Source organism: Aythya marila (assembly GCF_965140915.1).
Source record: "Aythya marila genome assembly, chromosome: 13".
NCBI classification, from domain to species: Eukaryota; Metazoa; Chordata; class Aves; order Anseriformes; family Anatidae; genus Aythya; species Aythya marila.
The window spans coordinates 9,631,691-9,645,843 of record NC_139054.1 but is presented as its reverse complement, the minus strand read 5'-3'; the positions used below and the strand labels follow the sequence as shown (position 1 = coordinate 9,645,843).

The 14,153-nt window shown below is 67.8% G+C and overlaps 3 protein-coding genes across 6 annotated transcripts in view; 2 read left to right on the top strand and 1 right to left on the bottom strand.

The window, feature by feature from the left end:
* The window catches only part of MED12 (mediator complex subunit 12), a 37,229-nt gene extending 35,434 nt beyond the window's left edge, over positions 1-1,795 (bottom strand). For 2 of the 3 annotated variants that reach the window (XM_082770556.1, XM_082770557.1), the window contains exons 1-2: positions 1,439-1,794; positions 754-858 (exon numbers count right to left, since the gene is read on the bottom strand). In XM_082770556.1, the coding sequence (XP_082626682.1) occupies positions 754-858; positions 1,439-1,537 (204 nt within the window). In that variant the 5' untranslated portion in view covers positions 1,538-1,794. Of the gene's footprint in view, positions 1-753; positions 859-1,438 lie in introns of all 3 variants that reach the window. The other variant, XM_082770558.1, reaches the window with a different exon arrangement.
* Positions 1,796-2,654: 859 nt separating this feature from the next.
* IL2RG (interleukin 2 receptor subunit gamma) lies at positions 2,655-5,894 on the top strand. Its single transcript, XM_082770945.1, has 8 exons — positions 2,655-2,804; positions 3,832-3,922; positions 4,109-4,293; positions 4,383-4,525; positions 4,615-4,777; positions 4,866-4,974; positions 5,053-5,137; positions 5,220-5,894. Exons 1-8 carry the CDS (start codon positions 2,720-2,722, stop codon positions 5,418-5,420), a joined length of 1,062 nt encoding a protein of 353 aa, XP_082627071.1. The 5' UTR covers positions 2,655-2,719; the 3' UTR covers positions 5,421-5,894.
* A 1,745-nt stretch (positions 5,895-7,639) lies between these two features.
* On the top strand, positions 7,640-13,245 carry LOC309883006 (sestrin-3-like). 2 transcript variants are annotated; one of them, XM_082770641.1, is made up of 9 exons: positions 7,640-7,798; positions 9,314-9,517; positions 9,666-9,848; positions 9,979-10,215; positions 10,304-10,415; positions 10,559-10,662; positions 11,086-11,276; positions 11,500-11,644; positions 12,018-13,245. In XM_082770641.1, the coding sequence occupies exons 1-9, from the start codon at positions 7,733-7,735 to the stop codon at positions 12,105-12,107; spliced, it is 1,332 nt and encodes a 443-aa protein (XP_082626767.1). In that variant the 5' UTR covers positions 7,640-7,732; the 3' UTR covers positions 12,108-13,245. The 2 variants fall into 2 exon arrangements, with proteins under 2 accessions (XP_082626767.1, XP_082626766.1); XM_082770640.1 differs by having other exon boundaries at positions 7,641-7,798; positions 10,559-10,677.
* Positions 13,246-14,153: the final 908 nt, after the last annotated feature.

The following is a 14,153-nucleotide window of genomic DNA, read 5'->3' as shown; positions in this document are numbered from 1 at the left end:
ATTACATTTCATAGCTGAAAAATCTGCTCTGCTCGCTTAAAATCCCATCTATCCTTCCTGCCAGAAGTCTCACCGGTTATGAACTTCTGAAACACACACACACAAAAATGCCAATAATTTCCGTTACTATCCTCGCAAAGAGGAATGCTTCTAGATGACAATACAATAACTGAGCAAAGACTCCAGCTGAGCTGGACACAACTCCTTATAAACACTTAAGCCAAACCAGACCGAGGGCTTCTGGGACAGAGGTGAGCCAAAGAAAACAAAACCACCGTGCTTATCGATTGCCTTCCACCCCAGGTCACTGCCAGTCCCCTCAGAAGGGAGCCCAAGCAGTTAATGCCTTAGTATCAGAAAAACGAAGCCGAAGCCTGTTTTGCATCCCCTGTGTTTAAATTGCCAGATGTTTCAACAAACCTTACATCTCTTCCACCATCGCAATGATCTAACCAGGCCTATTCTGAACAAGTTTCTCGCTACCAGTACCGTGGCCTCCTGCTTTAACTGTAGACCATCAGGACGGATCTACCAAACAGCGATAAAGCCACTCGGCTGTACCAGGCCAGACAAGGATCTGCTCTCAGAGCTGGGAGCCGCAGCTGCTGACCAACACCAAACTCTGACCATGCATGGGCAGCTCCCGCAGCACCATCCCGAAGGCAAGGAGGCCGCCAGCAGACCCACAGCCACCAGGAACAGCCCAGCCCAGCCCCATGACCTGCCAAGGGGGCTGCTCCAGCAGGCTCTCACCTTGGCGGGGTTAAAATTGACGTTTTTGGCGCTGCCGTGTTCGTCCCCAGAGACGGCGGGCTGGTTGTTGAAGCCTTGCTTGACGTTCAGGGCGGTCAGCTCATCCTGAGGGGGGGGGGGGGAGAGGCGGTCAGCATGCCCTGAGGGGGCCCGGGGGGTCCCTTGGGGATCCCTGAGGGGTCCTTGGGGGACCCTGAGGGGTCCCTTGGAGGTCCATGGGGGGTTGCTAGGGGGTTCCTGAAGGGTCCCGGGGGGTCCCCTGGAGATCCATGGAGGGTCCTAGGGGGTCCCTTGCAGGTCCATGGAAGGTCTTTGGGGGTCCCCGAGGGGTTCCTAAGGGTCCCTGAGGGGTCCTTGGGGGTCCCTTGGAGGTCCCTGAGGGGTTCCTAAGGGTTCCTTGGGGGGTCCTTGGGGGTCCCCTGAGGGGTCCCTGAAGGGTTCCTAGGGGGTCCCTAGGGGTCCTTGGGGGTCCCTTGGAGGTCCATGAAGGGTCCTTGGGGGTCCCTGAGGGATTCCTAGGGGGGTTCCTTGGGGGGTCCCTGAGGGGTCCCCGTGGGCCGAGGCCTGTCCCGGCCTCCCCCCACCCCCGGTCAGGGCCGTGCCGGGTCCCCCCCCCCACACACACACACGGGGCCTGGCCCTGAGGGGCTGCCCCCTATAACCCATCAGCCGCCCCCCTCAGCACCTCCTTCTGCTTGGGGTCCTGCGGGTAGACGTCGGGCGGGCCGAGGCGCGGCCGTTTGAGCGGGCGGTGCTCGTAGCTGAGGACTCCGAAGGCCGCCATCCCGGGCTGCCGGCGGGCAGCGGCGGCCGGGCCACAACAAGGACCGCCGGGGGCCGCCCGCCACTGCGCCTGCGCCGACGGCCCGGCAAGGCCCGAACGCTTCCGGACGGACCCGAGCGGCGCCGGAGTTCCCCGAAGCGCAGCCGAAAGCGGACGGAGAAACCCGAAGGGGAGGGCCCGAGCCTGCGCCGGGTGGAGGCGGAAAGTGCCGAAGGGCGGCCGAGGGGCGAGCGGCGCCCCCTGGCGGGAGCGGGAGGGATCACGTGGTCACTCCCCCCCCCCACGCCGCACCCCGGGGCCGCTCCTCGGCGGCCCGCCACGTGCCCGCCCCGACGGCACCCCCGGGACACCCCCAGGGCACCCCACGGGACCCCATGGGACTCCCACAGGATTCCCAGGGATCCTATGGGACCCCCAGAGGACCCGTGGGACCCCCAGTACACCCCCAGGGATCCCACGGGACCCCCAGGAGACCCCACGGGATCCCATGGGACCCCCACAGGACCCCCGAGGGATCCCCACAGAACCCCCAGGGCACCACACAGGACCCCATGGGACCCCCAGGACACCCCACGGGACCCCCAAGACACCCCAGGACACCCCAGAACACCCCACGACACCCCCATGGCACCCCCAGGAACCCCATGAGACTCTGCAGGACCCCCCAGGACCCCCAAGGGGACCCCCACTGCACCCCCATGGCACCCCATGGAACCCCAGGGGACCCCCATGGAACCCCCAGGGATCCCACAGCACCCCCACAGGACCCCACAGCACCCCCAGGGGACCCCCACACCACCCTTACCCCATCTTTACCCCATCCCACCACCCCCAGCCCGCCCCCCAGTACCTGCCCCCTGCCCACCCCATGACCGCCCCCCACCACACCCCCCTCCCCACCACAGCCCCCCTATGACCACCACCCCATATGCGCCCACGGGCCTGCCCACAGTTCAGGACCCCCCACAGCAGCCCCGATCCCAAAGGGCCGAGCTGTGGGGTCCCAGCGGGGCCCCAGAGCTGCGGGGGCCATGCAGGAAGAGCAATGGGGCCCCGTCGGGGCGTCATATAGGGTGGGCCCTTGGCGGCGGGCGGCGCCGTGTGGCAGGAAGCGGCGGCGGGTGCGGAAGCCATCGGCGGAGCGAGGTGGGCTGCGCGGGGCCGTCGCACGCAGGCCACGCCATGGCGGTCCCCACGGCTCTCCTCACGCCCGTCCTGCTGCTCTGCGGGCTGGGCCCCCGCCTCGCCGCCACCCATGGCCCCACAGGTAATGGGGGGGAGCCCGGTGGGTGGCGGGGTCGGGGACAGCACGCCCCAGTGATGGCGGCCGAGGGGAGGATGCGGGGCCATGTGCCGTGCCTCGGGGCTGCCAGCAATGGGGCTGCCGGGAGAGCCGGGCTGTGCCGGGACATCCCCCTGGGTGTCCGGGGTCCCAGCTGGGAGCTGGAGCACTGCTGGCCCTGTGGGTGCCAGCCCCACGCTCTCCCACCCCACAGCCTCCAGCCCCACATCTTGGGTAGCCACGGGGCTCCCAGCACCGAGGGCAGAGGGAGCCTGGCCATCGGGGCAGCCCCACGGCCTAGGCCCAGCTCCGAGCCCCCCGGAGATGCCAGACGGGGCCCTGCGGGTGCCGGGGGGCTGCGGGAGGGCTGTGCCGTGGGCACCCCATGCTTGTCCTGTGCGGTGCCTGCGGCCGCCTCCGTTTCCATCCCCGTGGCGGTGCCGCACGTATATAGGGCCCGGGGGCGGCCAGCTCCTCGCTCACATCGGTGCCCCCACGGCTGCTGCCGCGTTCGGGAAGCCCAGTGGCTTTCGGGCTGCCCAGTGGCCAAATAACTGGTTTCCAAATCAACCCGCCAGCCGGGAGGATGCCCTCCATTTCCACACGCCGAAGCAACCAGAGTTCGGCACACGGTTGCTCGTCTTCATGATTTATCTGGGGTTACAAAATGGCAAACCCACGTTTCCTCTGGAAAAACATGCTCACAGCGGGCCTGCCGGCGCAGCATCCTGCACAGGCAACCACAGCCGGCACCGAGCGGGGCACCGGGCTGCTGCGGGCGGGTTTTGTGCCTTGAACCAGACTTTTTTTTTTACCAGTTTTGGGGCGCAGACCCTGGCAGAGCCCCGCAGAAGCCAGCGGTGCCGCGGTTCGATCAGGGCAGGAAGAGCCGAGCACGGATGCGGGAGGGAGAGGCGCTGAGCTCGCACTTCTCCGGAGGAAGACGTGGGGCTGGCGTGGGCCGTGGGCAGCGCGAAAGCGGAAAGTGACCGGTGGTTTCTGTTCCCTGCAGGGGTGGAGTGCGTCCTGTTCAACGAGGAGTACATGACCTGCAAGTGGGGCAGCAGGGAGACGCTCACGGCCAACTACTCCCTCTACTACTGGTAGGTGCGCCCTGCCCCACGCCAGCCCCCCGCAGGGTTTCCAGCCCCCACCGGCACCTCTGTGCCGAGCCTGGGGCTGGAGGCTCCATCTGTGGGCCCGCTGGGGTGGGACGCACCCGGAGAGGGCTCCAGGAAGGGTTGGGGTATGTGGGGTCCTGGGGAGCCCCCGTAACCCGCCGCGCACAGGTACGAGACCAGGTTGCCCATGCTGGAGTGCAAGCACTACCTGTGGGACCGGGGGGTCAGCGTCGGCTGCCACTTCAACCAGAGCGAGATCATCCAGTTCCAGCCTTTCCACGTCCTCCTCAACGCCAGCGTCAACGGCCAGACCCTGGAGATCCGCAGCAAGCGCATGGAGCTGCAGGACCTCGGTACGGAGCAGGGAAGGGGGTCCCAGGGGCTCCCCAGGGCCGCCGGGGCGCGGGGATGGCGCTCATCGGGCTCTGTCTGTGCTGCGCAGTGAAACCGGGGGCTCCCGTCAACCTGACCATCCGCAACATGAGCAGCAACCAGCTGCAGCTGACCTGGAGCTCCCCGTACCCCAAGGCGCAGTGCCTGGAGCACGCCGTCAAGTACAAGAGCAACAAGGACACGAGCTGGATCGTAAGAGGCGCCGGGGGGAGGGCGCCGAGCCCCCACCCGTCCCCACAGCGCTGGCCCTCACCGCCTCTCTCTCCCTTTTCTCTCCCCAGGAGCACGGGGTGAAGGGAGACATCTTCTCCTTCCCCAGCGTGGACTACGAGAAGTACTACACCTTCTACGTGCGCAGCAAGATCAACAGCTACTGCGGCAGCACCCAGCTCTGGAGCGAGTGGAGCGTCCCCGTGGTCTGGGGCAGAAACACCACCAGCAAGGGTAGGGACGTGCCCACGGCGCCGGCTCCTTCCTCTGCCCCGCGGTGGCCGTGTGCCGGCTGCGTCCCCACCACCAGGGCTCCTCGCAGATCTCGCGGAGGAGCAGCTGCAGAGGTTCTGGATCCACACGGTTCTCGTCCCCATCGCCTCCTGCCTGCTGCTGCTGGTCCTCGTCGTCCTGCTGGTGCGCATGGAGAGGTGAGCGGCTGGCCGGGGGGCGTGTGGGGGGCGGGCGTGGGGCAGCGCCTGCCCCTCCGACACTTCTGTCCCGCGCAGGGTTTGGGTCATCCTCATGCCCCGGATCCCCAACCCCAGCAAGAATTTCGATGAGCTCTTCATCACCCACAACGGGAACTTCCAGGTAAGTCGCCCCATCCCATGGTGGGGCCGGGCTGGGCTGGGCGGCACCTCCTGACCCCGCTCACCCTGCTCTGCCCCCTGAGGAATGGGCTGGAGTCCCCAAAGACATGCTGGAGAGCTTCAAGCCCAACTACAGCGAGAGCATCTGCCACGTGAGCGAGCTGCCCTCCAAGGAGAGCCACGAGCCCCAGTGGGATGGCAGCAACCGCCCGCCGGGGGGGCCCGGGGCCCCGGCTGGGCCCCGTGAGCACAGCCCCTACCAGAACAACTACGTGGGGGTGTGACGCTGCCAGCAGCGCTGCCCAAACCCACCCTGCCCCCTGCTCCCACCCTGCCCCTGCCAAATATCCCAAGTCCTGCTCCCTGCCACGGTGTGCCAGCACCCGCCCCGTCCTCAGCGCTGGGTGTCCAGCCGGGCACAGCCCCAGGGGGGATTCCTTTTGGGGGATCCCTTGCTCTGTGGTGCCCGTGAGCACACGGGGGATGTGTGCCCACGTGGGGCAGCCCCGGTGGCACCCGGTGACACCCAGTGGGGACAGCCAGGCTGCGCTCCCAGCCCCCGTGGCGGGGCAGCAGGGCTGGCTGGTGGGGACGTGCGGCCGAAGGAGCGCCGAGGGACGGGTGCTGCACTGAGGGACCCCGAGGGGACAAGCCACCGGGGCCACCCCGCTGTCATCGGGCACCGGGCGAGCGCAGCCTGGCCTCTTGCTTGCTTGCACCGCGGGTTTCCAGCTGCAATAAAGCTCTGCTGCACTTTGTTTTGGGTCGGGCTCATTCCGGGGGTCTTGGGGCGGGGAATTTGGGTTCACCAGCACCCCGGCACCCCCGTTCCGACCTCACAAACGCCACGGGGCAGGGAGCAGCCCCACGGTTCCATCCCGCAGCAGCATGTTCATCTGCATCAACCATGGTGGTGAGTCCCCTCCCTGCCCCGAGGACGTGGCGGGGGGACACTGCGGGTCTCCAGGACGTCCCCTTGGCCACCGCCACTGTCCCCACAGACAACCAGAGCTTCCTGGTCAACACCGACTGCCCCGTCCTGCTGCTGCTCTCCCACCTGAGGAGCAAGGTGGGGGTCCCCGCCACCGGTGAGCTCAGGGGGCAGCAGGCGGGACCCTGAGGGGGCTCCCCATGGGGCTGGCACCACTGGGACGCGCGCCCTGGCTTTTCCAGACGTCATCGATGTGTGCGACAAGCTGGGCACCCCCAAGCTGCTCTTCCAAGTCAAGACCCTACGGGAGAGGGCCAGCGAGTTCCTGCCGGCACCCGGCACCTACTACGTGTGCAGGGTGGAGTTGGGCACCCCCGGTAGGCGCAGAGCCCCCCCTGTCCCCGCGGTCCCCGCAGGGCGCTGCAGTGGGTGTGACAGCAGTGCCCGCAGGCACCGCGCAGGAGCTGGCATCGCGGACCTTCACGCCCCTGCTGAAGGACCCCAGCGTGGCGCTGATCGGTGGGTGAGGGATGGGGACCTGCGGGGCGCACACTTTGGGGTTATCCCCCCCCGGGCGCCACCACGGAGCCCCCAGCGCTGTCCCCGGTGCAGAGGGACTGCGGCAGCACGGGCAGCACACGCACAGGAGGCTCCAGCGCTCGCTGAAGGCTGCGGAGGGCAGGAGGGTGCCGGCCACCGAGGCGCTGCCCGCTGGCACCCACGGCCAGGGAGCGGTAAGGGGTGGCCCTGAGGGACCGGGTGGCGCTGGCACTGCCACTTCCCACAAGGCCACCTCCACTCTGGGGACGGGGACACCACCACCACGTCCGGGGGCATTCCTCACCTCTCCAGCTCTTGGCATCTGCTGGGTGCTTGGTGGTGGGAGCTGCCCTGTCCCCATGCTCGCTGTCCCCACACCGTGCCACCCCTCCTCCCTGTCCCACTGCCCCATTGTCCCCCTGCGTGTCCCCATGCCACCCCATATCCACCCCGTCCCCATGTCCCCAGCACCACCACGTGGCCACATCCTGCAGCCTTGCCACCTCATGGCCACATCCCTGTCCCAGTACCCCCGTCCCCATCCCCGTGCCGTCCCCATCCCCATGTCACCCCCGTCCCCGTGTCACCCCCACCCCTCCCTGCAGGGCAAGGCAGCGGCACGAGGCGCGGCGCGACCCGGCGAGGAGCAGGAGGGGGCTCCCCGCAGGACCCCGCAGCCCCCGGGGGGGCGGCAGCAGCGGCCGAGGCAGCGCTGAGCCCAATAAAGCCGCGGGGCCGCCGGCACCGGGACACCGGGACCGGGACCGCGCCACGTGGCGCCCCCCGCCGGCGGGGCAGCACAAGCCACGCCCCCTTTTCCTTTATGGGCGGGGCTTCTACAAAGCCACGCCCCCTTTCTGGTGGTGGGCGTGGTCATCCCGGGTAACTTTCCACCCGGCCACGCGGTGCCGCCCCCTCGAGGCCACGCCCCCCTCGGCGGTGATTGGCGGAGGCGGCGCCGAGGCCACGCCCCCCGCCCCGCACCGGGCTGCCGCGGTGCCCGGCTCAGCGGGGCCGGCGGCCGGGACGGGACCGGCCGGGACGGGGCGGGCGGGGCCGGCACCGGGACCGGGCACCGGGCACCGGCACCGGGCAGCGGGCGGCAGCGCACGGCGCGGGCTCACCATGATCGTGTGTCCCCAGAGCATGGAGCACCCCCGAGGAAGCCGGTGCCAGCGGCTGCCGGGGCAGGTAGGACCCGCCCCGCCGCTACCGGAGCCCCCAGCGGAGCCCCGGGCTCGGTTCCGCACCGGAGCTGCCCACCGGCACCCGCCCGCCGCTACCGGCAGCTCGCGGCCCTGCCCTGCCCTGCATTGCCCTGCCCTGCTCGCAGCCGGGCGGCGCCGTCCCAACGCGGGGCCCGGTGTCCCGGTGTCCCGGTGCCGGTCCCGGTGCCGGTGCGGCGGCGCCGTCCCCTTTGTGCGGGATGCGGGAGGCGCCGTGCCTCCATCACTGCCAATCAAAGTTGTTTTTCTCTCTCTCCGCCTGCACTGCCCGCGCCGCGCACCGGGGGCGCTGCCGCTGCCGCCGCCCGCACAATGGGGCCCCGGTTACCGGCGGCCGGCACCGGGCACGGAACCGCTGTGGGTCTCCCCCCCCCCCGCCCCCGGTCCGGGTCTCGGCACCGGCACTTCCCTCGTTCCTCGGGACAACCGGGCGGGGGCCGGGCTGCCCGCGGTCCCGGGAGCATCACCGGCACCGGGGAGGGCCGGGGGGAGCCCCCCGCGGGGCCGCGCACCGGGAGCGGGGGGGGCGAGGCGGGTGCCGGCCCCGACGGCTGCCGTCGAGGGGCAGCGGGCACGGGCATCCCGGGAGAGGAACCGGGGGGCGACCGCGGAGGGCAACGACCGCGCTCCGAGGGACCGGCACGGGAGAGACGGGGCCGGGGGGGGACGCACGGGGGGCGGCGGCAGCCCCGGGGGGCGCAGGCGGGGGAGCCCCGGGCCGGGTCAGCCCCGTCCCCCCGCAGCCCGGCCCGGGGGCTGTCCGTGTGTCCGTCTGCACCCGGAGGTGCCCGGTGAGAAGAAACCACCCGGAGCCGTCGGGAGCCCCTTGGGGGGCTGCAGGAGCCGCGGGGGGCTCCGGGCTCGCACCCTCGCCCTTGTGCCGGAGAGGCTGGCGCTCCTCGTCCCTCCCTGCCCGTTCTGCTCTGCGCACCCCTTTTGGCCGAAGAGGAAGCTCCGATCGCAGCCGAGTCAAGCTCTTGACACCTGAGCGAGCGTGCGTTCGTCACCAGAGGCAGGGTGGTAGAAAATAGCCCGAGCCGCTTCCTGTGCCGCTCCGGGGGTGTGAGCGCTGCGCGCAGCTCGGCCTCGCTCAGCCTCCCGGCACCCCGGGGTGCTGCGCCCGGAGCAGCGCGGCTTTGCGTCGCCTTGCCAAAACCCAGCCCGGCCCCAGCTCCCATGGGCAAGGCGGTTGCGGTGTGGGGGGACCTCCGAGCCCCCCTTCCTTGTGCTCCTGACCGAGCTGTGGGTGCCAGGACATTGCTTGCACAGGCACGAGCCCGGAGCAGCTCAGCAGCTCCACTGGCACCTTGCTCCTCCTGGTCCCGCGTGGGTGCACTCGGGTGCTGCCTCCCCAGGGGCACCCCGAGCCCGCTGCGGTGGCTTCTGGCCTGGCGGGGTCACTTCGGGAGGAGGGAGCCCCTTGGAGAGCCCCGGGGGGGGCGGCCGGGCTCCCCGTGCCGAGCCGTGCGCTTCCCCGCAGGTGGTGAAGATGTCCGGCAGCGAGCCCGAGCGCCCGCAGTTCCTCTTCGTGAAGGCGCTGGCGAGCCGGGGCCGGCTGGAGGCGGTGACCCAGCAGATGGGCTACCACCCGCGCTACCTCGACAGCTTCCTCAAGACGCAGCACTACCTGCTGCACATGGACGGCCCGCTGCCCTTCGACTGCCGCCACTACATCGCCATCATGGTGAGCCCCCGCTGCCGGAGCCGCCCGGGTGCTCCCCGTGCCGTGGGTTTCCCTGCAGAAGCCAAAGCGGGCTGGCCCTGAGGCGAGGTGGATGCACGGGGTCCCCGCCGGCTGCTCCCCGCCCGGGGCTGACGCCGCGTTCTTGCAGGCGGCCGCCCGGCACCAGTGCCGGTACCTGGTGAACCTGCACGTGCTGCAGTTCCTGCGGGCGGGGGGCGATCCCCAGTGGCTGCGCGGCCTCGACTTCATCCCCCCCAAACTCCGCAACCTCAACGAGATCAACAAGATCCTGGCCCACCGGCCCTGGCTCATCACCAAGGAGCACATCGAGGTAGCGGGGGGGTGCTCTGCCCGGGGATCGGGGAGGTGCTGGGGGACGGCAGCCCCCGCAGTGTCCCAGTGGGGTCGGGTGGGTGCCGTGGCCCCCTGCTCGCCCTTGATGCCCTGCCCGTGTCCTGCAGAAGCTGCTGAAGATCAGCGAGTGGAGCTGGTCGCTGGCGGAGCTGGTGCACGCCGTCGTCCTCCTGGCGCACTGCCACGCGCTCGCCAGCTTTGTTTTCGGCTGCGGCTGCGAGCAGGAAGAGGGGCCGGGGGGCCGGGGGTCGCTGAAGGCCTCTCCGCCCGGGAACCAGTGCTTCTGCGAGGCCGCCACCGGGAACGGCTGCAGCCAGGAGCTGCTGCGCATCAACCGCAAGAGGGTGAGCGCCGGGGTGGGACCGTGGGGATGGGGACGGGGACGGGGACGGCCAGCGCCCTGCCCTCACGGCACGCTGTGCTCCTGCGCAGTCCCTGGACTCCTGCATGGAGCTGGACTCTCTCCGGGAGCGCATTCAGCGGATCCACGTAGAGACGGAGGGCAGGGAGGAGACGAGGCTGCTGCCGCCGGACCGCGAGGAAGGTGAGGGAAGGGAAGGTGCAGGGTGGGAGCACCCTGCCAGAGAGGTGCTCCTGGGATGCCGGCACTGGGGACCCAGCTCTGGCTGCCTGGGAACGGGGCAGCTGAGCCACCCTGAGCTGCCCGCGGTCTCTCCCCTCTCCCAGATACCGTCGGGGAAGTCACTGGCGCCGCCAACCTGGCGTGTTACATGCAGGACCCCGACTTTGGCTACCAGGACTTCGCCCGGCGCGATGAGGACCAGACGCAGGTATTCAGAGTCCAGGTGAGGCTCCTCGTGCTCCCTGCGGGCAGCAGCCCGTGCTGCCGGGGAGTGGTGGTTGTGGGGTGCCCATGTGGCCCCGAGCGGGGCTGCCCCAGCCTCGCTGCGCCCTTGGGAGGCTCTGCCCCGCGAGGGGACCCATCCGACAAGGGCTGGGGGGGAAGCGACCGCCTTCTGTCCTCAAGAACCGCTGCAGGTCCCCTCTGGGCCTGCTGTGGGTGAACGCGGAGGTGGGGGGTTAAAATTTGTTCCGAAATTGTTCCAAAGCTGCCTGATGAGGCGTGCTGGGACTTGTGGCAGAGCAAACCCACTGATTCCTGCTGCATCCCGGATCTTCAGCAGCCGTTCTCCCTGGGAACATGCCCCAGGCTCTTTCCTGCAGTGGCGAAAGCCTCTCGCTGTGCTCCACAGGATTACTCCTGGGAAGACCACGGCTTCTCGCTGGTGAACCGCCTCTACTCGGACATCGGGCACCTCCTGGACGAGAAGTTCCGGATGGTGGATGGCCTGCAGAGCAGTGCCATGGCCAAGAGACAGGGCTGCGAACCCTCAGTCTTCAAGCGGGGCATCTGGAACTACATCCACTGCATGTTTGGCATCAGGTAACGAAGCCAACCTCGCGGTCCGAGGCAGAAAGCCGAGCTGATCCGGGCAGGAGGAGCGCAGGCCGCTTCTGCTGTGTCCCCAGATGCTCGGGGATGTCTTGCACATGGCTTCAGTGCCTGGTGGCCGCCGTTGGCCCTGTCCCGTGCCTGCGGCATGGCTGGGGTGGAGCAGGGGAGAGGTGCTTGGTTTGGGGCCGGGTACCGACGGTGCTCCCCGCAGGTACGACGACTACGACTACGCAGAGGTGAATCACCTCCTGGAGCGAATGCTCAAAGTCTACATTAAGACTGTAACCTGCTACCCAGAGAAGACAAACCCCGAAATGTTCGACAGGTTCTGGAAGCAGTTCAAGCACAGTGAAAAGGTAGGGCAGCACCCCCTGCCTCTGACCGCCCGTGGCTGGGCTGGGAGCGAGCAGGGGCCAAGGGGCTGGGATGCTCGGGGGGGAGCACGGGAGAAACCTTTGAGCCCCCAAACCACACCGAGGGAGGGGAAAATGGAAAGCTGCTGTCCGTAGGTAGTTGCATGCAGCAGGGTGTGGGCAGCGTGGCCACCAGCAGCACGGGGAGCTCCGAGGTGGTCACCCCCATCCGTGGGCACCTCGGGGTGAGCCCCTGGCCCAGCCGCAAGCCGCAGCAGCGTCCCGAGCCAAAAGACCCCCTCGTCGGGGTGGGCACGCTGCTGGCATGGCTGCACACAGCGCGTGCGGCCGCTTGACCTCCTCTTGCCTCCCTCAGGTGCACGTGAACCTGCTCATCCTGGAAGCCCGCATGCAGGCGGAGCTGCTGTACGCGCTGCAGGCCATCACCCAGTACATGGTCTCGTAGGCGCTGGGGAGCTGCGCGGCGGCGGGGCCGGCCAGCATCCTCTCCATCCTCTCCCTGGACTCGTGTGCGAGCCGCCGTGCTGGGACGGGCGGCGAGGGATTACTCAACTTAGTTTACTTGACTGTCTTGTTCCTTTTTTTTTTTTTTTTTTTTCCTCCTCCTTCTCCTTGTGGGGCACGCCGAGTGGCCCTGTTACGTGCAATTACCAAACTGTGAGGCAAGTCCGTGCTGCTGAGATGTCCGTGTGATGCTGAAGACTTGAAGCCGGCCGAGGAGGACTGCCAAAGACACAAGGGGGGGGAAAAGGGGGGCGGGATGGGACCAGAGGGAAGCTCTGCAATGCCCTGCGCTGCGTGCTCAGGAAGGGAGGTGTGCTGGGTCCTCTGCGTCCCAGCCTGGGACTGGACGGGGACGCGCTCGCTGGGTCCGTGTCCTGCCGCTCGTGTCCACGTGCCAAACCCCCGCGGGACGGACGAGCGATGACCCGTGCAAACTCCAAACTGTGAAGCTCCTGCAGGTGGGTGCCTTAGCACTCTGCCATCCTTGGCAGCAGGGTGAGAAGGGCCTCAAGCAGTGTTCAGGCTCCGAGGTTTTGTGCAGAAGACTTCTGGCTGTCCCCTGGGGCTAGCCCCAGACCCCCCCTTGTCTCCTGTTGGTGGATGGGCAGGAGGAACGAGGGCAGGGCTTGCATTTTCTTCCCACAGCGAGGGCTGGGGCCCTGTGCCCAGCCACTTGCTGCTAGAACAGCCCAGGTGAGCTAAGGGAACCCCAAAACCTTGGCTGGGGGACTCCTGGGGCTGTCCCCACACGAGCAGCACCAGCCTGGCCCCTGCCAGGAGCAGGCACCAACCACCCCACGCCCCCATCCCGGGGCTGCTCCGTGCATGCTGCCAGCCCCGAGCTGGGGCAGGGGACGAGGGTCCCTGGCTGCCAGGCACAGGGGAGCACCCACAGAAGGGGCACGGGGCCACCCAGCATCGGGGAGGGGGATCTGAAGCGAGGGCAGCTCGAACGTCAGCCCAGCGCACGCTGCTTCGGTCGACCTGTTTACTGCGTAAATGTACGGGGAAAAAACCTTGTGTATGGAAGCTACAGAAAAAGCCTATTTTTGCTATAAATATATTATGTTTGACATGGATGCGTGCTTGCTCTCTGCCCGGAGAGGCTGGGCTGGTTGTACCTGGAGAGCTGGCGCTGGGTCTGGGCAGCAAAATGCCGGGTCTGGCGGTGCTGGGGAGGACTGGTGGTACTGGGTAGGACTGGTGGTACTGGTACAGCAGCCCCGTGGCTGCTGCTGGAGGATGTGGCAGTCACCTACTCCCCTCTGAGCAGAGCCAGCAGTTGCTCCGACACCCCGAGCAGGCTTTGCAGCAGGTACCCCCATTAGGACAGCACACGGCAGGGCTCGGTGACTCCTGCAGACGCCGTCACACCAGCCAAAAGCAAGCCCCAGGCAAGGCGTCCGAGCCCAGCTGGCACCTGCTCTCCTCAGCCCTGCTCACGTGGCACAGATCGGCATAAAGCATGGCCACAGCTGCTGGGCAGGACTGAATGCTCCCCTGCTGCATGCAGTACCGCTGCGTGCTTGTAGGAAGCCCCAGGAAGCAGCACAGCAGCAGATGAGGGACAGTCAGATCCCATGAGGACCTCCTCCTAAAGCCTCATTTTTGGAGATCAGCTTAAGTCTTGAAGTAGGAAGCTTAACACCTATTCCAGAGTTATTTGCATCAACTGATCTCACACTTTTCCAATGGCATTTTCTCAGACCTTACTGAGCATCAAGGTATCCCAGCTTTTTCATACAAGTTTCTGGCCATTAGCACTGTGCAATTTCATTAATGAGAATTTCTCCTCAGCTTACAACCACCCCCATCCCACAGCACAGTGCTCCAGCCACGCAGGCAGCCCTGCTGGGATGACATCCCGGTTGGAGACAAGGGCCCCACCACGTTCCTCGCAAGCTGCTGCGCTGGCTCGGGCTGCATCCTCGTTCCTACGTGCCTCACACCAAGGAAGGACCCCAGAAGGCACCGACCTGAAGCCTTC

Coding starts and splice junctions, on each gene's coding strand:
- LOC309883006 (XM_082770640.1), top strand. CDS start 7,733: ATGATCGTGTGTCCCCAGAGCATGGAGCACCCCCGAGGAAGCCGGTGC. Junction 10,678..11,085: donor CGCAGGTATTCAGAGTCCAG/GTGAGGCTCCTC, acceptor TGTGCTCCACAG/GATTACTCCTGGGAAGACCA. Junction 11,277..11,499: donor CACTGCATGTTTGGCATCAG/GTAACGAAGCCA, acceptor TGCTCCCCGCAG/GTACGACGACTACGACTACG.
- IL2RG (XM_082770945.1), top strand. CDS start 2,720: ATGGCGGTCCCCACGGCTCTCCTCACGCCCGTCCTGCTGCTCTGCGGG. Junction 3,923..4,108: donor AACTACTCCCTCTACTACTG/GTAGGTGCGCCC, acceptor CGCCGCGCACAG/GTACGAGACCAGGTTGCCCA. Junction 5,138..5,219: donor CCCACAACGGGAACTTCCAG/GTAAGTCGCCCC, acceptor CTGCCCCCTGAG/GAATGGGCTGGAGTCCCCAA.